Raw genomic sequence first — 21,825 nt, 5'->3', positions numbered from 1 at the left:
CCTAGCATGATCTCCACTCCACAGATGAGGAAACTGATGTTCAGAGGGATTAAGTGACTTGCCCAAGGTCACCCAGCTAGGAAGTAACAGAGGCAAGATTTGAACCTAGGTCTGTCCGATGGTAACCACTGGACCCTATGTTTTTCCCCGTGTTTATTCAACTCAGGTCTTCAGAAGAGAAGGCCAGGGAGGAGCTCACCACTCATTAAAAGTCCCAAGAAGGGGCGCCTGGCTGGCTCAGTTGGTAAAGCATGCCACTCTTGATCTCAGGGTCAGGAGTTCAAACCCCACGTTGGGTCTAGAGCTTATGAAAGAAAGAAGGAAAGAAAGAGAGAAAGAAAGAAAGAAAGAAAGAAAGAGAGAAAGAAAGAAAGAAAGAAAGAAAGAAAGAAAGAAAGAAAGAAAGAAAGAAAAGAAAGAAAGAAAGAAAGAAAGAAAGAAAGAAAGAAAAGAAAGAAAAGAAAAGAAAGAAAGAAAGGGAAAGGAAAGAAAGGAAAGGAAAGGAAAAGAAAGAAAGAAAGAAAAAAAGAAAAGAGAAAAAAAAAATCCCAAGAGATGGATCCTGCTCTCATGAAAGTGCTGTCCCCAGCACCCTGGAGCAGGATGAACCCCAGGACATGGTCGCCCAGGACCTGATAGGCCAGCAAAAAGCCTGTCGTTCACCTGGCCTACACTGCCTCAAACAGAAGACCCCTCCCAGCCTGAGACACCACACCGCCCCCCACCCGCCCCGTCACCTGCTGCCCCACCCCCACACCAGCCCCAAACCTCTGCTGCAGGCAGTGCCGCTCCTGGGACGTCACCCCGACCCCACAGCTGCGGGAGCAAGCCGTCCACTTGGTCCACTCTCCCCACCAGTAGGCGGTGGCGTCAGTGCCCCCTTCCAGGCTGTTGGACGTTGGGCTGTTGTCCTGGGCGACAGTCCCCACAGATGATTAGAAGGCTGGCGCACCGGGCAGGACTGGCCTGCCATCCCCTTGCCCTGGTCAGGAGATCACAGCCCCCAGATGCCCGCCGGCTGGGTCACTCGGCACCCTGGCCCACATCTCCAGGGTGGTCTTGGAGGGAACTCCCCGGAAGTCATGGGCCTTGGATCCGCCCCATCTTGAGATCTGGAACATCCTGGGGGCTTGATGGGAACGTGAGGCTGCACCTAACTGTCCTTGCTTTCTTTCTCCTGAGCAGCCTGGGCCCCAGCCTGGGTTCTGCAGGACACAGCAGCCCCCTCGACATGCCTCGCTGCAGGCCTTTGCTTGGAAGGAAGTCCTCAGCCCCCTCCGACCTCATTCTGCCAAGTCAGCGAGGGATCCAGGGTGGCCAGGGCCCCCGCTTAGGGGCTGGTCCTACCGGCTTATAAGACATGTTCCCGGGGGGCTGAGTGGGGGCTCCGGGAATGCATGAAGGGGTCCCCGGACACCTGCCCCACACCTGCCACACTCCCTCCAACCTCAGCCCCTCTGGGTGAGGGCCCCTGCTTCCCACTCACCGTGGCCCCCGTAGATGCCACACCCCCAGCCAGAAGTGCCACAGCCAGAAGGCACCAGACCCAGCGTGAAGGCTGCCGTCTGCCGTCCATCCTAGGAAGCAAGGCCACTGTCACTGCTAGGCCAGGCCCAGCTCCCCTGACAGCTGACAAGGAAGAGGGAAGAGCCCTTGGGACCCACCCAGAACTGAGGCCCTGAGGCTATCTGGGATTGATTGCTAGGGGCTGCCTGGTGGCCCTGTTGGGAGAGGTCGGTGAGTGATTAAAGATGCCTGCCACAGGCACGAGCGAGCGCCACAGACAGGTGGGTGGTGTGCTGGCTGAGCCTGGTCTCCCCACCCCCTCTCGAAGCGTGGGCAGGGATGAGCACCAGCTAGCCTCGGACTACCTGCGCTCCCTAGGGAGTGCCTGGGGCGAACACCAGGGACAGCTGGGGAGGCTGTAGGCCCGGGCCACACGACTGGATGAAGAAGCAAAGCCCCAGAGCTCGGGCTACCACCTTGGCTGGCGGAAGCGGCCTGAGCAAGAGCACCTGGGGCTTTTCACACGCTCAGGGCTGGCTGCCCAGTGGGAGGGTGAACTCCCTGCCAGCCATGTGCGGTTGCTGGAGGGGGCCGTGGACGCCACCTGCTCTGCTGGGCCCTTCCCCTCCCTGGCCAGCACTACCCCTGCCCTCGGTGGGGGGCTGGGCCCGGGACCCTCAGGGATCTCAGGCTGGGAAGAGCCCAGGCATCTGTCTCCTCACGCCCCAACCAAGACGCACACTTGTGCCCCTGGAGCATGGAGTGAGGGCAGCCCAGGGCTGCGGGACTGTCTCTTTCCTGGCAAGTCAGCACTGTTAGCCCCAAACACCACTTGACCTTCCTGCCAGGGGTCAAATCAAAGGGACCCTCCAGCCTCCTGGGCTCTCAGCCTCGCCTATCTGCTTTCTCTGTGTGGACGTCTCAGAGGGGCCTCGGCAGCCTCTGTCCGGGATCTGTCTCTGGTCCTAAGTGTCACTTGCCAGCAAGGCAGAGAAGGGGTTTCAGAAACCAGCAAGCCTGTCCCCCCCCAGAGCCTGGAACCGAGAGAGGGAAGCCAGCTTGCCCAAAGCCACAGAGCAAACTCAGGCACTTGTCCCTGTACCCGGCTAATTGCAAGGAAGAAGGTGTGAAAGCCCCCCCAAGCCCTGCCAGCCCTGCCAGCCCCAAAGCCACCTCCAAATCTGTCCCCTCTCCCCTGCATCAACCCTGGCAGGTCAAGCACCTGCAGATCTCCAGGAGTTATGCGAGCAACGTTGACCCGTGCATCCTCAGAACCCTCTGCCGGGACAAGGCCGCAGTACACCCTGGAGTTTGGAGCCAAAGTCCTGAGACCCCCACCTCCCCGCCCCGTCTGCCACCCCTCCCCCGCAGGCCTCCATCTGCAGCAGCCCCGCCAGCCTCGCATAAGCACAGAGCCCCCCCTCGGCGGTCCCATTGGCTAATCGGTGCCCCAGCTCCAGCCTGCCGGCTGAAGACAGGTGCTGAGCCGGCCCCACACTTGGTTTTCATTAAGGCTCCCAGACACCCCTGGCCACAGGCCAGGTCCGGCTCACGCGGGATCCATCCCTCCCTGGGGTCCAAAAACAGCCACCAGCCAGCAGCAGAGGCCTGCCTTGCAAGGAGCTTCAGGCGCCCGAGGCTGGGAGCTGAGGAGCCGCCCTCGCCATGCTCTGAGGGTCCCGACCCCTCCCCGCGAGCCCTCCTCCTGTTATATAACGGCTCCCCGAGGGGGCTGGGGGATGCTCTGCCCCCCAGCCGGCTCGGAGCCGCGCCCGTGCCCTGGGAAGGCTGCGGTGGCCTACCTGACCCGGGGTCAGCAGGTTGTCGTCCCGGGGAAGGGGGCAGAGCTGCTGCGGGCAGGCGGCGCCAGGTGCTCGGAGCAGGGGGAGGCTCAGAGTGCGGCGAGCTGTGGGCTCTGCCTCGCTCCCTTCCTCCTCCTCCTCCCCCTTGCCGCCTCCCTCCTCCACTTCAAAGAGCACCCACGAGAGGGGGTTCCCAGGGAGGCGCGCAGCCCAGTGGCGGCTCTGCGGGCCCGGCTGCCTTTATAGCTGTCAGGCAGACAGGGAGGAACTCACACTTCCCACCAGGCTGCTCCCCCGCCCGCCGCCGGCCCGGCCTGGCGCACACTTTAACCCGCTCCGCGCCTCTGGAGCCCGGCCAGGCCGGCCCAGCTGCCTGCTCACTGCTGCCTCGGCAGCGGCCCAGAGCGGCGAGCAGGGAGGCCGCCTTCCCGGGTCCAGCGCTGGGAAGCATGTGTTGGGGTGTCCAGACAGAGCAGCCTCCAGCCTGGGGTCACCGGGGAGGCTGGTGGTGGCAAAGCCCAGCCTAGGCCTGTCTGATTTCTGCCTCGGGAAGGGACCCAGTCTCTGGCCTTCCCCAGAATGGAGTCCGGATTGTAGGAGGCGTCCAGTCTGATAGCTCCATTTTACAGATGGGAAAGGTGAGGTCCCGGTCACCCAGCCAGCCTTGGAAAGGTTCTCCTGAGAGGCAGATGCCTCCACAGATGGAAGGACAAAGGGAGACCCAGTGAGGACCCCGGCCAAGGGCTCCAGGGAAGGGACAGAAGTGCCCGTGGCCTGCTGACCAGACAGCCGAAATGGCCAGGGCCGGTGGGGGGAGGCGTGGGGAACTCTGTGCAGATGTTCAGCACCAGCTTGGCAGGGCACAGCGGCCTGGCTGGGCCCAGGCCAGTTGGGCAGCCCCTGGCAGGCCAGACGTGGTGCTCCAGGCCTGTGTTCCTGCTGAGTCAGAGCGTGGAGCAGAGGACGACAGAGCATGCAGCACGCCCTCCAGCCCCTAGGAACCCAGGCCGACCCCAGACTCTGCAAGCAAAGCCAGACCTGGCACCCACCCCTGGCACACAAGGCCCCCTCCCCCCCAGAGCCCACCCTCCTGGAACGCAGGGTAGGGGTGGAAACAGCGTGTAAGGTCTTCTGAGCATTTCATCCCCACCCGCCTCTCCCCCCGCCTCAGTTGTGCAGGTGGTCTAGGCCCACAGCGGCACCTGGAAAGTCCTCCTCCTTCCCTCCACCCTCCCGGCCAGCGGAACCGTGAGGTGAGCTCCTCCTTCGACTGCGTCCTGGCGTGGCTGAGAGTTATTCCAGCCCTGGGGAAGTTCCACCCTGTGTCTGGCCACCGACAGGAATAGTGGACAAGGAGTAAGAGTAAAGCAACACCACCTCCCATCCTGGAGGGAGTCCTTCCTATGCACCAAGGGCTCTGAGACCGGCATCCTGACCATCCCCATTTTGCAGTTGGAGGGACTGAGGGTTCAAGACCGTTGAGTGACACCCCGGGTGGCACATCTGGTTAGTGACACATCAGGGACGCCACCGCTGTCACTGACCATAGCCTCTCTGTCTGCAGGGGTTCTTACGTGGCATTTGTCCCCCCTGCTCCAGAACATCGGGGAGGCAGGTCTTGTCCATCTCAGTGTCCCCCCTGGGGCTGCTGGGATGGCCGGTGCCACGGAGACTTGAACCCAGGTCCACACTGCCCCCTGCGGTCGGCGTGCTGAAGCACAGACAGGACAGAGCCTGTCCCCGGGCAGCCTGGAGTACACATCCCCACGCGCGCACCCCCCCCACCCCAGACACACGACAGACAGGGCCAGGGCGCGCGCGGAGCCTCAGCCGCCATCCCCTCCCCTCCAGCCAAGCTCCAGGGCCCTGCACCCCCTGGCGCAGTCCCGAAACTCCCAGCGTTTCTGGCCCCACATCCAGCCAGCGCCAGGGTGACTAATGGTTTCCCTTGGGAGGGACCCCACAGCCAACCGACACAAACACCCCCAGTGCCTCCTCTTAGCCCGGCGGGACAGCGCCTGGGGGACAGGCCTGCCACTCCCCTGGCTCTGTGACCTCCTGCAGGTGTGTGACCCTGGGCGCACCACGCTCCACCCCACCCCGCCCTCCACCTCAAGGAACCCGCCAAGGCCCCCCCACCGCGTGACACTGGTGAGCCCCCACACTCCAGACCCACAGGGAGCTGTGGCTGCTGCTTCAGCTGCTGGTGGCCCTGGGGATGTCAGGGGGGACCCCGGGAGCCAGGGAAGGCTTCTGGGGGCCGCAGAGACCCTAGGAATCAGCGGAGGGAGTGAAGAATAAAGCATAGGCAGGAAGCACCTCCCTGAAGGCCTCACGGTGCTCTGAGTGTGGAGGGAGCTGGTGAGGGTGGGCCTCCTGGGCCAGCAGGCCTCAGGTGCCCTTGGGACCCACCTCACAGGCAGGAACCCAAGGAGCCCGAGGAGCCTCCCGGCCGGCTGCAACACAGCACCAGAACGGGAGCACAGCCCGAGCTCAGAAGGGACCCACGCTCGGGGCTGAGGCTCTGCCATCACTGTTTTGAAGGTCTGAATAATGTTATCTTTGAATCATGTTCTGGAAGTGGCATGGGATGGGGTGATGGAGCACGCACGGGGGCATGGAGCCTCGGCTCACGCACGGCCCACCGTCCTCCACCTCCCAGGTTCTTGACCTCCCACCCGGCCCCCCAGCCCCGACCCAGCAGCTGCAGCTGCCTTCTGCCCCCGAGGGGCCGGGGTGAGGCTGAGTCTCCGGGTGGGGTCCTGGGTGCTTGTGAGGGTGAGCACTCATCCCCAAAGTATCCTCGTGCCCAAAGGAACACGACCTTAAGCATCAAATAAAAAATAGCACAATCAGACCAGAGAATCTGTGGAGGAAAGAAAAAGCTCCATCCTGCTTTTTGAACAAAGGTCCCCCATTTTGCACTGAGCCCCACAAATCATCTAGTGGGGTCACTGCCTCCTGGTTCCATCCCTCCTGTGACTCAAACTGTCTGGGCTCCCTGGAGAGATACTGCAAGGGATGATTCCAGGCCCCCATCTCAGGTCCTGCTCCCCACTCCCCACTCTCCCCCCAGCCCTTCTTTCATACCCATCTGGACACGCTCAGCACCCCCAGATGATCTACTGGGGCCACCTCCTCCGGGAAGCCCCCAGCGCCTCAGCACTTTGTTAAGGCTTCAGAATGATCTTTCTTGACTGGCCGCTGGGACCCCACAGAGCAGGGGCTGCTCCTGGCTCACACTGCGTCTCTGTGTAGCATCTAGATGTACTAGGTGCTCAATAAACAAAGGGGTGGACTTGTGTGGCAGCTCCTGACGCCAGGGCCTCCTTGCCCTCTGGGGGTCCTCCACTCTCCTGAGGCTGAGCTCCCTGCTGGCCTGCTGACACCTCCCAGGGCCTTGGTCCCCTGGAGTGGCCTCACCCACACGCATTGCCACCTGGAGCCCTGGCTAGGGAAGGGGTGCTATAGACACCTGTGTTTTAGGAGACCGTCTTTCCACCAGAGCCTTCTGGATGTCTGGGGAGAAGCTTGGAAACAGGAAAACAGGCACATTTCTCCTAGAGGCCAAGCAGGGGCAGGGGAACACGGGCAGAAGGGCAAGAAGCAGGCTCAGGGAAAAGAAGAGATCCAGGGCCGGGGAGGGGCGCCAGGGGGTCATGGGGTGACCAGTTGGGGGTGCTGGTGGTTGAGCAATCACGCTGGGAGCCGGGCACTGTCCTGTACAAGAAAGCGCCCTGAGCAGAGCTCAGAAGCATGGGGACTGCAGCCAGAGGCTGTGTGAGGTGGGTCCTCGAGGGTGGCCCATCTGGACCGTCTTCCCCACCGTCCCGACTGTCCTCCCTGCTGTCCCCCCAGCGCCTGGGGCATGCTGGGTGCCTTCTGACACTGAATTTTCCCACCCAGCAGGCACTGGGCCGCCGAGGGGCCATCTGGCCAGCTTGGCGGTGACCGGCCAGACCCCAGAAGAAGACCGGGCCCCAGAGGGCAGCCCCCGCAGCCAGCCCCTCCTCATAAGGTCCCTGCCCAGCCCAGGACAGACGACAGCTTTCTCTGCCCCAGGCCCAGGGGCTGGACATTCAGGAAGAACTTCCTCCTGCAGACCACTGGGGGTCAGCAGGTGGGAGTCTGGACCCCCAAATGGGCTTTGTTTCCTGGTCCTTCTTTCTCAGTCAGAAGCACTCGTATGTTCTGTTAGGCCAAGGCTTGAAGTGCAAGCAGGGGGACCCAGGAAGTGTGTAGGCCTCTCTGGTTCTCAGATTCCACAAGGGGCTCCTTTCCACCCAAATATGGAACGAGGATGGCGGCAAGAGAAGCCTGACGTGGCTGAGAAGGAAGCTTTACCACGGGAGCTCCAGGGAAACGAAGCCCCGAGGCCGGCCAGACAGACAGACGGACGGGCTACTTACTGCTCAGAGCGCCACACACTCGTCTGCGTCCCCAGCGACCCCGTGGGGCAGGGGCGGAGGCTCGGCCTGGCTCACCTGGCAGGCGCTCAGAGGCACGGGGTGGCTCGGGGCGCTCATTCTCAGCCGGAGGCTGAAGACAGCACATGATTGCTATCACAAGCTCAGCTGTAGACACACACACGTGCACAGAGCAGAGGCCCTGCATGGCAGTTCCGGGGAGGGGTCGGGGGCAAGGAACGAGCTGGAAAACATCAAAGCCCAGACCCCTCTCGCCAGGTGCAGGGGCGCCTCCGCGGGCGCCTGCACAGAGAGCCAAGGCCCGAGGGCCACTGTCCTCCGGGGCGTCCGAGAGCCGGGGGTCGGGTGTTCACAGTTTGGAGGCTGCAGGCGCGGCAGCTGGCTCGGCTCTCCGGGGCCGGGCCGAGCAGACAGCTGTCCGGGAGGCGGGAGCTGTGTGGCATTCCAGGCATTTCAGCACCTCTATAAAACCGGCCTGCTCTGGGCCGAGGGGGCGACGGAAGGGGGTGCCGGCCGTGGGCTCCCTCTCCCCCTGCAGCTGCCCCCCACCCCCCCAGGGTCCCCCTGGGGCCGGCGCCATCTGCTGGGCAGAGGGGGGATGCCACCTTGGGCTGGGCAGGGAGGCCAGGTCATCCTGAGACCCTGAGCACTCTGCAAGAGTCGGTGCCAAGCACCAGTCCCTGCTCCTCTCTGGGCCTCAGTCTCCTGCCCTGTAGAATGGGGAGAGCAGAGACAGCGACCCCCACCCCCCACCCCCCAGCTGCTGATGGGACCCGACAAAGTAGGAAGAGTGCTTGGCACAGAGCCCTATCCATGGCCAGCGCTGAATCAATGTCTGTGTGTGTGAGTGGTTTTCAAGACACACACAGTGTCGTGGGGGTTAGAAGGGAGACACCTCACCCCGGTGGGGGTCAGGAGAGGCTAAGGGCTACAGTGTGAATGGGGAAGGCCCAAGCGGTGAGAGTCCAGGCAGAAGGAGGGGGAGCGGCCTGTGGGCTCTGGCGCAGTCGGAACATGAGCAGGTGGCAGGGCGGGGGTGTCCACAGCAGGCCGGCAGGCGGGGCCACAGGAGGGCGGGGAGGATGGGGACAGGCTGCACATCGGTTGCTCAGGCCCCCAGTTGAGCCTGCCCAGGTGGAGTGGGCTCCCAGCCCCGCCCCATCCTAGCCCCCCCCCCACTTCTCCAAGGGCACCACCACCCTCGAAGCGGCCGGCCTGTGTCTCCCACTCTGCGTCCCCCTCTCCCAGCCCCCAGGCCTGTGGCTTTCCAGGCTGCAGGGAGAGCCGAGGGTCATCTCAGTCCTGTTCAGAGCTGGACGCCACCCCCTGAGCCAGCTGGTCGGTCTCCAGGTGGCCAGGTCTCAGAGGGGAGCCACACGTGGGCCGCCCCCAGCTCCACGCTGGACTTGGACTTCCGGCCGGTCTGCAGGGACTCCCTGGGCTGCCCCAGGCCTGGTCACCTGTCTCCCCACGTTGGGGCAGCCCCCCTCGGCCCCTTCTGCCTTGATCACTGCAACACATGTACAGCCAACCGCACCCCTGCCTTCCTCCAATACCTCCCCCTTCTCTTTTTCCCTTCCCCAAGCTTACAGCCCTGGCCCTGGAGTTTACAGCTGCGAAGAAAACACACACACACTCATGCACAAAACCAACTGTGGAATGTTTTCCTGCTTCTGAGCAGGGTTTACAGCTCCAACGGGTTCTCTGAGCACCTGACATCTACTCGCATTTCCACACCACAGGGTTTATATTCCTCCTGGGAGCGGGGGCTGGGGGCTGGGTGAGGGCAGGAGCGGAGGGATGCAGAGGTGGGCAGGGAGAGCAGGCCTCTGTGACAACCCACGTGGGGTCGCCGCCTCCTGCCCTGCCCGGACCTGCACACATAGCAGGATCTGGTTTTCCCATTTGGAAAGGGAAAGGGACTCCTAAGGGCCAGACTGAAATGTGCAGCAGCCTGGCCTCCTTGGACTTTCATTCATTCTTTGAACAAAGTCATTCATTCAGCCAGTGTTTGTCAAACACCTACCATGTGCCAGGCTTGGGTCCGGCACAGGGGCACGGTGGCTTGCCTGGGTGCCAGGCCAGGGGGCAGCCTGGCCCACAGATGGTGCTGTTGATCCAGTGACCAGAAAGAGGAGGAGGAGGAAATACGTTCTTGCAGGGGAGGTGGGGGTCCGGGGGTAGGAGGAGAGACGGGGTCTGAGAGGATGGTGGAGAGCCGGCTGTGTGGTGGGGCGACAGGGCCGGGCCATGGATGGCCTGGTGGTCTCCTTGACCCTTGGACTCTACCCCAAGGACGGCAGGTGCCTTGGAAGGCACCGAAGCAGAAAAATGGCATGACCGAATGCATTGTTGCAAACAGTAGAAACGGGATCCAGCTACTCGCACTCCTGCTGTCCCTGGGTGATCACACTCCGCAGTCCAGCTCCCAGGAGAACAGAAGCGTGGCACATCCACACAGTAGAATACTACTCACCCAGCAACAAAAGAAACCACCTGTCACGAAGTGGGCGTATCTCAGGGACGTTCTGTCAGTGGAGCAAAAGAGGTCAGACCCCAAAGAATGCGCACTGCATGGTCCCATTTGTACAGAATTCTAGAACAGGCCAAGTCAGGCATGCGGCAGAAACCACAACAGCGCCTGCTTACGCTGGCAAAGGGCCTGAGGGGTCACCCTGGGGTGATGGGGAGACGCAGTGGTCACACAGCTGTATGTGCTTGTCAAAACTCACCCAACTGTACTTCAGATCCGTGCATTTTGTCTTATGCGAATTGTATCAGAATGAAAAAAGAGAACAGAAGTAAAGATTGTCCTTCGGCTGACAACACATCAGGCTGGGGAGAGTCTGCCTGGGTAGCTCACTCCCATCATTCCTGGGCCAGAGAATAAGGGGGGACCCTGCCAGAGAGTGCCCCTAAAACCTCTTACAACAAGGGAAGGTGGTTTCCCAAAGGCCAGCGGAGGGATGTTGAGATGCAAGCTTCAGCCTCCTACCGGGAGCACGTTAGAGATCATCCTGCTGTTTACTACAGATGTGAGACAATGTAACCAAGTATGAAAAGACTGTTTCATTAGTCCAGTTGCCAAGAAAACCAAGGTGGGGAAAGAGCAAGCGAGTGGGACGTGATGTGGGCTGGTAAAATATGACGCCTGTCTGCAAGGTTCTTTAGTGATTAGAATTGACTAAACCTGGGGTTCTCTCACCTCTAACACCAGCGGACACGTGACTCAAGCCACAGAGACCACGGTGCACTCATTCTGGGCTCCCTAGGGCCTTGGGGAGAGGGCCCAGACGGAAAGAGGCTGGAAGCTGAGGATTCTACTCATGGGGACTTTACTCCAAGGCTGTTGCCTCAAAGAAAAAAAGTATGGTCTCCTTGAATCAACTACTCTGGTCTCTCAAAAAAAAAAAAAAAAAATCAGAGACAAGTGTTGATCACATGGCACATCAGCTGTTGGACCCTATCCATGTGCTCTCAACATATGCACTCCTTTCCCTGCCTCCCTTCCTGGTGTTCAAACCACAGCTGCCATCCGAGCCCCCACTAAAGGGAGCAGGCCTTGTCCCTTTGGTTTTCTCTGCCCTGGGGACCCAGGAGGCCTGCGCCCTCCCCTACTCCCCGGCCCATGGGGACGCTCGCAGCGAAACTGCTTCTGCCCACCCTCAGCAGCCTGGCCTTCCTCCCCACTATCAGCATTGCTGCCAAGCGGAGGTTCCACATGGAGGCCATGGTCTACCTCTTTACCATGTTCTTTGTGGCGGTAAGTCTGGGGAACCCTCCCAAGGGCGCAGGAGAAGGGCCATCTATCCACCACCTTCCTGTATTGGTGAGGAAGAAAAGTGATTTGGAGGTGAAAGAAAGAGCCTGGAGACTGGAAGAGAGGGTTGGGGGAGCCCTCCTCCTCTCTGGACCTCAGTCTCCCCATCTGTGCCAGGATTGGTGTGCGCAAGACCGAGCTCACAACGGGCCAACGTCAGTCAGTCCAGGACAAGCCCTTCGAAGCTTCCGGGGTGCCCCTCGTCTTGCTGCCGGCAGAACACCCCAGGCTGCCCCCCACCCCTGCCACTCTCCCAGCTACAAGCACAGGGCAGCAGAGCAGGGAGGAAGGGGCTGAGCTAGGTCCGGGAGGGGTTAGCGGGGCTTAGGGAATGCATAGGGCCTGGGTGAGTCTGATTCCAGAATTCCGGAGCTGGCCCCAGTTCAGGAGGGCCTGCTCACGTCTGCTTGTCTCTCCTTCTTGAGGCCTACGTCTCTCTCTGAGTCCTTCTTTCTCCATGTATATGCCTGGATGACTGTCTCTCTCTCCCCCTCCCTCCCAGCTGAGCTCTCTCCCTCTGCATTTCTCCTCTTGGTTTTCTCTGCATCTGCCTTTTTCGCTTTTATTCTGTCTGTGTCTGGGTCTCTCTTGATTTCTGGAGCTCTGTCTCCACAGAACTTGCTCTCGTCCCAAACCTCCTGGTCTTTCCCTGTCTGGCTTTGTTCCCTTGGCCCTCCACGGGTCTCCGTGGCTCCATCTCCCATCCGAAAGCTTTTGTCTGTCTGTCCGTCTGCCCGTCTGCCTACCCTCCTACCTATGTACCTCTCTATCTAATCAATCATCACTCTACCTACCTAATCGATGACCCATCCCTCCACCCATCACCAATCTGTGGCTCAGTGCCCACCTGCGTCCCTCTGAGGCCCCCACGCTCACAGCTGGACTCCCTCCCTCACTCTGACGGTCCGCCCCATCAACTCCCGTCAGACTCACCCTTCTCTGAAGCCCAGCTTCCCGCGAGAAGCAGGCACCGGGGAGGCGAGGGTCCCCCAGTCTCCTCCTTGTGGCGGTGCCAGACATGTGAAAGCTTGCATGCCTCCTGCCGCTGGCTGGGCTCGCTCCTCAGCAGCAGGCCTCCTGTGGGTGAGTGTCCGGGTCCTTAGGGCAGCCCTGGGCAGCGAGGTCTGTGAGCACACGCACGTGTTTGCAGACGTGTGCGCACCTGTCACGCCGACGTCCTCGTGAGCCGAACCCACACTTACCTGCAAGGGGAGAAGCTGGGTGTTCACACGGGCTGGCGCTCCCTTAGGCAGCAGGGACCTGGGGCTGGGGGTTGCCTGGGGCTTCAGTCTCCATGCCGGGGTGGGAGAGACCTTGGCCACGGCGGTGCTGGCTGCGAGCCAGCGTCCAGGCTGTGGGGCGTGCTGGTGCTCTGGACACACTGTCTCATGTAGTCTTCTCAGCTCCCCGTGAACCCGAGATTGTGACCGGCCCATTTGACAGATGAAGAAACTGAGTCCCACAGCGGCTGAGTCACATGTCACTGTAAGCACCAGATGCACCCTGGGGCTCTCGGCTCATTCAGGGCATCTTGCCCAATGCCATTTCGTTAGCTCCGCAAGGGACCCCTACTTGGGTGAGTTCCAGGAAGTCAGTTTGACAGATGAGAAACCCAGGCACGGAGTGGACCCGGGACTTCTCTGCGGGCACAAGGGGCTTAGCTCTGGGGAGAGGAGCCAGGGGTCTTGTCCCCAGGTCCATGTTAGTTAGACCCAGCCCCCGAAACCCACAAACACCGCCAGGCCACCCCTCCCTGCTGGGGCTGAGCTGGCCCCCAGCTGCCTCCAGGCTGACCTCAGAGGCCCACCCTGTCCCACCCTAGCCCGCCCAGAGTGGCAGAAGCAGCTGCCTCCTGTGACAGATGTCCTCCGACCTCAAAGCCACACTCAGCCCCTTTCTCCCAGAGCCCCAAGCGACACCATTGCACCTCTAGCTCCCATGTGGCTTCTTCTGTGGACCAGAACCCTCCTGTGACAGTCGCTATTTCTGTGCCCAACACTGAGCCCTGTACTCTGTCACGGGGAGTCCCCTGGCCCGCCCCGCAGAGCCGGTATTCTCGCCCCTGTTTGACAGAGGAGGCCCCAAGCTGCCGGCCACTCACCTGAGCTCACAAAGCGAGGATCAGGAGGCTGTGCTGTCTCCCACCAGACCCCTAGCGGCACTCCACCCCCGCCAGCACCCTCGGGGGCCAAGTCCGCCCCTGCATCGGAAGAGGGAGGCAGGCCTCACAGTCACTGCTCTGCCCTGCCTCCTTGGCAGGTAGCGCTGCTCTGATTCTCCCCTTCCCCACCTGTCCAACAGAGATGAACCAAGGGCCTGGTGGGAGAGACGCTCCTGGGTCAGCTCTCCTTCAAACCACTCCAAACCCTGTCTCCCTGGCCCTGCATCCGCACAGCCAGGCTGAGACAGAGTATTCCTGCTCTTCATGGGACTGGGGTGGACACTCCCGAGAATCTCATAGTGATTAAGTCTGTGATTATACGTGGTGACCTGTGCTACAAAGGAGAAGCATGGGTGCAGAAGCAGCAGATGATCGGGGGAGGGATGTAGTTCTAGAAGTAGTGGGAGAATATCCACGTCACTCACAGGGCCTAGCTCTGCCTGCCAGAGCCACGCGCAGCAAGTGTCCTTCTCCCTGCTCTATCCCACAGAGATCTGAGCACCTTGATCAGGCCCTACCTGAAGCTTCTCTTGCCCCAGCTAAACTGTCATGTCCACAACCTAATTGCTCTCCTCCATCGCCTTTGCCTATGTCACTCTAAAGGGTGCAGCAGCCAAAGTTCAACACAATTCTCTAGGTGGGTCTGACCAGAACAGAGAGAAGCAGGACTGTCACCTCCCTTGTTCTGGATACTATACCTCTATTCATGCCTCCTAGGTGCACCATAACTTTAGGTCACCTGTGATTATAACCAATAGAGCTCTAAATCGACCCCAACTTACTCAACTCACTGGTGACCCAGGGCTGCTGCTCCCCCTGTAACATCCCTGGGCCTCCAGACTTGGGCTGCTCTCCTGGGCGCCTCCTCCCTCCTGCTGAGCTGGGCTCACCAAGAGTCGATTGTGCTGGTTCCCAAGCTCGTTTATGTCCGTGGAACTTGTCAAAATAATTACGTCACGTAATTAAATATTACTTAAAGTGATGAAATGTGTATACAAAAGGAGAGAGTTGTTTTCTGTAAGAAATCAGCTGACTGCTTTGAGAATACTCCACAGAGGCATTTTGCTTTAGAAATTGCTATTAAAGCGCACCCGGGTGGCTCAGTTGGTGAAGCATCTGCCTTCGGCTCAGGTCATGATCCCAGGGTTCCAGGATTGAGTCCCACATCGGGCTCCCTGCTCAGTGGGGAGTCTGCTTCTCCCTCTCCTTCTCCCCCTACTCATGCTCTCTCTCTCTCTCTAATAAATAAATAAATAAAATATTTTTTTAATTGCTATTAAACTAGGTGTTGGGGAGACTAGAGGAGAGAGATGGGCGAACCTACCATGCCGTGTTCAGCACGGTGGTCTCCGCAGTCTCCCAGAACTTTAAAGAAACCGAAGCTGAAAACTACAGCCGGAGGTTCTCAAAGTGTATTCCCCACGGGTGGCTGGCATCAGCCTGAGAAACTCTTAACAGTGCAGATCTCTGACCCCACCCCAGACCTGCTGAGTTAGCAACCCAAGTCTTCATAATACCACCTGCCCCCCGCCAGGGTCCTGGTGCCCACTCACATCTGAGGACTTCCCCAGTGGGGTAGCCCAGTCACCACAGGGGGGAACGGTAGAGGAGAAAGCCGGGCCGACAGGCACCCAAAAATAGGCCATGGCCTCACGCCCAGAGGCGCTGAAGGAACACATACGTACTTGCTGTCGGTAAACCCAGGTGTTAAAGGAACGTGCAGGGCACATCTTTGGGGTCCCCACCTTGGCGGGCTTCACCTGCCCAATGCCCAGCCTGTCTGGTCATGTCATACATAGAACATAAGAGACACGAACGAGCCCTGAGCACATCCCCAGGCTCCCAGCCTCTCATGTGGATTGTTTTGTCTAACCTCCACAAGACCCCATGAGGGGAGCACTTGGCTCCCCTTTTTTTTTCAGGTGGGGAAACTGAGGCACAAACTGACTTGCCTGAGCCTCGCGGCTAGTGAGTGGCCTGGCTGGCGGGGGGGCATGGCTGGGACCCAGCCGTGGTCCTGGGGCTCCCGAGCCGTCCTCTCTAGGCCCTGACCCCTGTGGGTTTTCCGGCAGCTCTACCACGCCTGCACCGGGCCCGGCCTGTCGGTGCTCTGCTTCATGCGTCACGACGTCCTGGAGTATTTCAGTGTCTACGGGACAGCGCTGAGCATGTGGGTCTCGCTGATGGGTGAGTGGCCACGCCTTGTCGCCCAGTGTCCCCGCCATCCTCCTGCCTGCTCCCAGAAACAGCAGAGCCCACTGACTCTGCTCCGCACCCCTCATCGGGAGCGTCTCCTCCCCTCTCCTGGGGTTCAAAGCCTGGTTTAATCAATGAAAAAGAACGCACAGTCCTTAAATGCCCTAAGTCCCATCCTCACATCCTGTTCAATTCACACATGAACGAAGGCTCATTCAGACCACTTTACATGGTAGAGCCATGCCGTGGAACCCGTGGAAGGGCTTCCAGCTCTCTCCCCTGGGAGACCACGGCTCGCATGTCAGGGTTTGCCCCCAAGACTTTCTTGAGGCTCATACAAGCATCCACGCACATCACTGTCAGCTCAGCTTTTTGCGAGGATGGAATCACTCAAAAGTGCATTGTTTCTGCACCTTTTTTCTCATTTAATGCCGTCTGGCGGCAATGTCAGGACGCGTGGGCCCCATCGCATGGGCTCCCTGCCATTTGCCCAGGCCCCATGAAGGACCCAGATCTTTCCTGTCTCTTACTTGTGTGTCTTTGTCTTCATCCCTGGGGTCCTCGGGGACAAGTATGCGTTGACCTGCTCATGAAAGCAGCTTCCCACAAGCGCAGCCCAGGCTGCTCTGTCCACGTCTGTCCCTTACAACCAGCTGGAACTCAGACCTCGGGGTGGCCGGGCTGGGCCATGGGGTCTCGCTGGCTGGGGGCACCCCGCACCGGGGCCCCTAAGGGATGCCTCTGGAGGAGCAGTGGCCGGGAGGGGCAGAGAGGCCGCTCACCTCTCCCGGTTCCTCTCCCCCACCTCCAGCGCTGGCCGACTTCGACGAACCCAAGAGGTCGACCTTTGTGATGTTTGGCGTCCTGACCATCGCGGTGCGGATCTACCACGACCGCTGGGGCTATGGGGTGTACTCGGGCCCCATCGGCACGGCCGTCCTCATCATTGCCACAAAGTGGGTGCGTACTTGTGCGAGCCTCAGCGGACGGGCGCACCTGTCCCCTGTGACCCCTCCACCTTGGCGTCTCCATTTACCTCCCATCTCAGGGCTTCAGCTAAAACACAGAGACAGTGCGCATCAGGTGCCCCCACTATACAGACACCGTCTGTATCATCTGGACCTAACCCAAGTGACTCCACTTCTCTGCCTCAGTTTCCACATCTGAAAAGTGGTTGTTACGGGAACAGTCCAGGACCTACCTCATAGGGTTGGTTCAAAGATTAATTGAGTTAATGCATCTAAAATGCTGGCATAGAACCTGGCTTCTAATGTGCTCAACACATAGGAGCTATTACTACTATCATTATTCTTTGCAGAGAATGACAGCTTTAGAGGTGCAAAAGCAATTGGAAATGGCCTGGGTTAATCTGGGAAGACTTCATGGAGCCAGTGAGCCTTGAGTTTGGTTCTAGTGAGGAGGGAGGCTGTGGTGTGTGGTGGACAGGAAGTTGACCCTGACACCTGGTCCCCAGGCCTCCCTGCATCCTCTGTTGTGCCAAGGCCCTCCTGGCTGCAAGGGCTGAAAGCCGCTCATGCTTCCCAAGCTAATAAGGGATGCTAGAGCAAGATGGACCCAAGGGCACTTCCTGGGACCCCAGAAGGGAAGGAGCTGAACCTTGCAGGGAGCAGCATACAGGCCTGGCCTGCTGGCAGGCCTGAGGCTGGGCCCACCCTCCAGCCGTGCAGCAGCCCAGGCCCCAAGGTGACATCCCTCTGGCACATTTTCACTCCTTTGGAGTTCCACCTGAAATCTCAGGGCGTCCCAACTCCAAGTGCTGGCAGGAGGGCTGGTCCGGCCCAGCCCAAGTCACACACCCACTCAAGGCCCCCAAATTAAGGCCCAGATGGCAGGGCCTCAGGGGATGGGGGCGGGGAGTTGCTGCTGGGCCACCTGGGGAGCAGGAGGGCAGTTCTCTGGGAATAGGGGTCAGGCTGGGCAAGTGGTGCAGAAGGTGTCCATCAACCCATTTTACAGCTGCAGGAAGGAAAAGAAAGCCCTGCTCCTCCTACAGCCAGGGAGTAGAGGATTTGTTCTGCCATTCGGTTAGTGAAGGAAGTAGGGCTCAGAGAGGTCAGCAATCAACAAGTCACACAGCACCAGGCGAGGTCAGGCCTTGACTTTCCAAGAGAAGAGAAGGAGCCTCTTTCTCACTCCAGCTTCCCCGAGGGGGAAGGCTGACCCAGGAGGCCCCTCGGAGCTGCCTGTGAGAGCAGGGGAGGCACACTGGGTCTGCTGCGTCTGGACCCAGGGAAGGACCCCGTTAAGGGACATGTTGGAATGCATAAACACAGAGCCCTGGGTCTCGATAATGCACTCACTCCCCAGCAGGAAGTAGGATAGGCTGCTTGGTCTGCCCTGGAGGGCCATTCCTCCTGCAGATCTTGGCAGGTCTGGATCTGCGCTGGAACGTAATGAGCCAGAGTGGAAGCCACTCGCTGGTTTCCCTGGGAAGCGCTACGGTGACTTCCACGGCCCTCGGGCTGTGGATCCGGACACAGGAACCAAGAGGTCTGCCTGGCTCCCTACATCTGGGGCTCAAATTGTGTTTTTCAGACCACTTAACGTGGAGTTTATTTTGGATTTTCCAGGGCAGTTGTTCCCTGGAATGAGGGTGGATTTTTCTCTTGGAGGCTCGTCCCTGCTTGAGCCCGAGCTGGGGACAGCAGCCCTCGGGGAGAGGAAGCAGAGAGAGGTGGGTGTGGGGGCTGCAGGGCAGGGCCGGGCCAGGCTAGGACCCGACCCTGGGCAGACGCACGGCCTGGCCACCAGCACCCAGGCGCCCCCAGCCGCACCCACACGCTGCCTGTGCGCGTGCAGGGCCTGATGTCTTATCGGCAATGGCAAATTCCAGAAACCCGCACCCCAGACTCTGGTGGCCTAGCCTGCCCCTGCCGGCACAGGGCCCTGGGGGCGGTGTGGTTGGGGGCTTCCATGATCCGCTGTGTGCCCAGGCGGTTATCGTGCTGAGATCCCAAACACCCTGCACTCTGAAACACCCTGGCCCCAGGGATTCGAGGTTGCAGGATGTGGTCCCTCACTTACTGCACATTCTCAGTGTACGTGAACCCATCTTTTCAAGCGTCAATGCCTGCTCAAGCCCCCCCCACTAACGTGAGCACCTGAGCAACCAGAGTTTCACGTGCTGGTCAGCTTGTCTCAGAAGCACTACGATGGATAATGATCTACGAGCCATTGAAGGGTCACTTGGACCACCCCACAGGCGCCCCGCGGGCCGTATGGTGGGAGGGGCCAGCACTCCAACACCCCCTTGCTGTGACTCGTCCCCTGGGGGCCCCTCTGGCTGGGAGGGGCCCATGTGCAGGGGTGGCCTTGTTAGGCCCCAAAGAGGCAGGCAGGGGCTGGGGTTCTTCACAGGGCAAACTGGCCCAGGGGGTTCCCAGACGAGCCATCCAGCCTGGGGCTCCCTTGGGTCCTCCCACCACGGGACGGGGCACGTGGGGCATCTCCCTGAGCCCCATCTCCCGCCCAAGGATAGCCAAGGGGCCCGTGCGTGCCCGGGGCCTGCTCTCCGGTCAGCTCTGAGCAGCATCCCCGCCCTGTGACCTCTCTGCGTGACCACTCTCCCCACAGCTGCAACAGATGAAGGAGAAGAAAGGTCTGTACCCCGACAAGAGTGTCTACACCCAGCAGATAGGGCCCGGCCTCTGTTTTGGGGCACTGGCCCTTATGCTGCGCTTCTTCTTCGAGGTACGGGGACTGGGGCGCCTCGGGGCGGCTTCAGCATCACATTCCTGCCTCCTCTGTCCCTCCCGGTGGGTGGAGGGGTGCCTTGCTCCCACCCTGCACCGTCCATCCCCAGCCAGGGCTCTCACTGTCTGCGTGGATCTGAGATGAGGTGCACAGCCCAGATGGGGCCTGGGGCTGGAGCCTGCACTGCAGGAAGGAGGGAGGAGGGAGGGAGGAGCCCCAGCCTCATTGTCAAAGGCCCAGTGTCCACTTTCCACCTTCAGTGCTCCAGGGGTCTGAGGTCAGGAAAGACTGCCCATGGGCTGGATGCTGAGGAGAGGCCCCTTGGAGGAGGGCACTTGGCCAGATTCCGGAGGGTGGGGCGTGTGTGACTGGCAGGTGCCCTGGCATGCCAGGCATGCAGGAGGCGTGGAGAGTGGGGGAGGGGCGCCTGAGGCCACAGACCCATCCCCCTCCCACCCTCCCCTGCCCCTGCAGGATTGGGATTACACCTATGTCCACAGTTTCTACCACTGTGCCCTGGCCATGTCCTTCATCCTCCTGCTACCCAAGGTCAACAAGAAGGCTGGAAGCGCAGGGCCCCCGGCCAAGCTGGACTGCTCTACCCTTTGCTGTGCTTGCATCTGACTTTGCAACCCCACCCCTGCCCCCCGCCCCCCGCAAGCCCCTGCCCTCCCCCGTCTCACGCCTGGAGAGAGGCCTCCTGTCCTGCCCCACCCTGGCGCGCCCAGGGGAAACATCTCTCCTCTGAGCCTGAGAGGTCCCCGGGGATTTGGGGAGCACCTTGCTGAGTGCTTCTTGAAAGCCCAGTTACTGCGGTTCCCACCGTGGCCAAACATCATGCTCGAAAGAAAAGACCTTCCTCCCTCCTCCTCCTCCTCCTCCTCCACAGTCATGGCCCATAGGTGAGTCTGCAGAAGCCCGCAGCCAGGGGGTGTCCCCCCATCTCCCCTTCCCTCCTCACCCAGAAGTTCTGGCCCAGCTCCAGCCGCAGAGGCGTTCTGCCCACGCGCTCTCCTCACAGCATCTGTTTTCCCTTGGAAACTAGCGTCACCCTCAGGATCTGAGCGCACCCGGTCAGGAAGCCCAGGCCAGCAGGGGGCCAGCTCTGTCCCTGGCCCAGGCCTGCGTGGCCAACCCCCCAGCCGGGTCCCTGAATCAAGCCGGTTCAGGAACGGCAACCCCTATAAAGCTCCTCAATGTCTTGGCCTTACTGGGTGCCAAAAGCTGTATACTCAGCCCTTGATCTAATTCTTAAAACAAGTCTGCAGTAAAGTATGATCATTCCGTTCTAAAGACAGAAGCCTGAGGCTCAGGGGAAATGGTGTGTTTGGGGCCCCGAGCCAGTGAGGGCAGAGCCGGGCCCCAACCCCACTCCGCCGGTCCGAGCCATGCCCGCCCCCCGGCTCCGGAGCCACCCCATGGGCCAGGCATGAGCACCTGTGTTGGTCTTCTGAGCACTCCGAGCGCTCCGACCGGGCTAAGAGCCAGTGTGGGAAGGGGGTCTGGGTGCAGGGAAACCTGAGCAGAGGCCAGCAGGCCCACAGCTGGGCACCCGGGGCCGGCTTGCCACAGTGCACTGGGAGGTCAGTGAGCTTGGGCCCAGAGCCTGTCTGCACTGGGCCCCGGGGGTGGCGGGAGCAGGCCTCCCAGACATCACCTCACAAACCTGAGCCTCCCCAGCAGCCCTGCTTCCCGAATGATGTGGGCACATCTGTCAGGCAGGAAGTTACCTACACCTGTCTGGGGCCTGTTTGTATTTCCAGAAGGTGCACACCCACTCCCACTGCATAGGGCAGCCCATTATTTGTCCTAAAATCACCTCTTGCTCACCTCAGGGGGCCAGGAGAGAACCGGGGACGAGGCTGACCCCTCAGCCCGGCCCCCCATCTGTCGGCCTCCCTGACGGTCCAGAGGTCCCACGCACGGGGGCCTGGACGCCCACAGCCTCACGCCGGCTCAGCCCCTTTCTGTCCCTATAGGCCGGTGACGACAGAGCAGCCGCTCGGCTCTTCACACTGGCTCTCAGAGTCCTGGCCAGGCCCTGGGGAGCAGGGGTGCATCATGGCTCTGCTTCCCAGATGAGCCAGCTGAGACGCCACAGCTTCGGGGCCATCTACCCAGACAGACGCGTCCCCGCCCTCCCCAGCACAGCGAGGGGCAGATGCTGCTTCCAGTGGCTTCTCGTCTGGTTGAGGGGTG

General features: G+C 60.6%; 2 protein-coding genes across 2 annotated transcripts in view; one reads left to right on the top strand and one right to left on the bottom strand.

The window, feature by feature from the left end:
- Positions 1-3,565, bottom strand: part of ADAMTSL2 (ADAMTS like 2) — a 34,058-nt gene extending 30,493 nt beyond the window's left edge. The window contains exons 1-3 of the mRNA XM_045883466.3: positions 3,309-3,565; positions 1,487-1,577; positions 769-911 (exon numbers count right to left, since the gene is read on the bottom strand). Coding sequence (XP_045739422.1) covers positions 769-911; positions 1,487-1,576 — 233 coding nt within the window. The 5' untranslated portion in view covers position 1,577; positions 3,309-3,565. The remainder of the gene's footprint in view (positions 1-768; positions 912-1,486; positions 1,578-3,308) is intronic.
- Positions 3,566-11,286: 7,721 nt separating this feature from the next.
- On the top strand, positions 11,287-20,250 carry MYMK (myomaker, myoblast fusion factor). Its single transcript, XM_045882031.2, has 5 exons — positions 11,287-11,498; positions 15,789-15,903; positions 16,724-16,872; positions 19,507-19,623; positions 20,101-20,250. The coding sequence occupies exons 1-5, from the start codon at positions 11,364-11,366 to the stop codon at positions 20,248-20,250; spliced, it is 666 nt and encodes a 221-aa protein (XP_045737987.1). The 5' UTR covers positions 11,287-11,363.
- The last annotated feature ends 1,575 nt before the right edge of the window (positions 20,251-21,825 follow it).

Source organism: Mirounga angustirostris, unplaced genomic scaffold (assembly GCF_029215605.1).
Source record: "Mirounga angustirostris isolate CCGP_5_RB_7025 unplaced genomic scaffold, mMirAng1.0.hap1 SCAF_15, whole genome shotgun sequence".
Lineage (NCBI taxonomy): Eukaryota > Metazoa > Chordata > Mammalia > Carnivora > Phocidae > Mirounga > Mirounga angustirostris.
This window is presented reverse-complemented; position numbering and strand designations above follow the sequence as displayed.

What these genes read in the sequence shown, in the direction of transcription:
- MYMK (XM_045882031.2), top strand. Translation starts at nt 11,364, where the DNA reads ATGGGGACGCTCGCAGCGAAACTGCTTCTGCCCACCCTCAGCAGCCTG. An exon ending in CATGTGGGTCTCGCTGATGG is followed by an intron (nt 15,904 to 16,723) that starts GTGAGTGGCCAC and finishes CCCCACCTCCAG; the next exon opens with CGCTGGCCGACTTCGACGAA. An exon ending in TCATCATTGCCACAAAGTGG is followed by an intron (nt 16,873 to 19,506) that starts GTGCGTACTTGT and finishes CTCTCCCCACAG; the next exon opens with CTGCAACAGATGAAGGAGAA.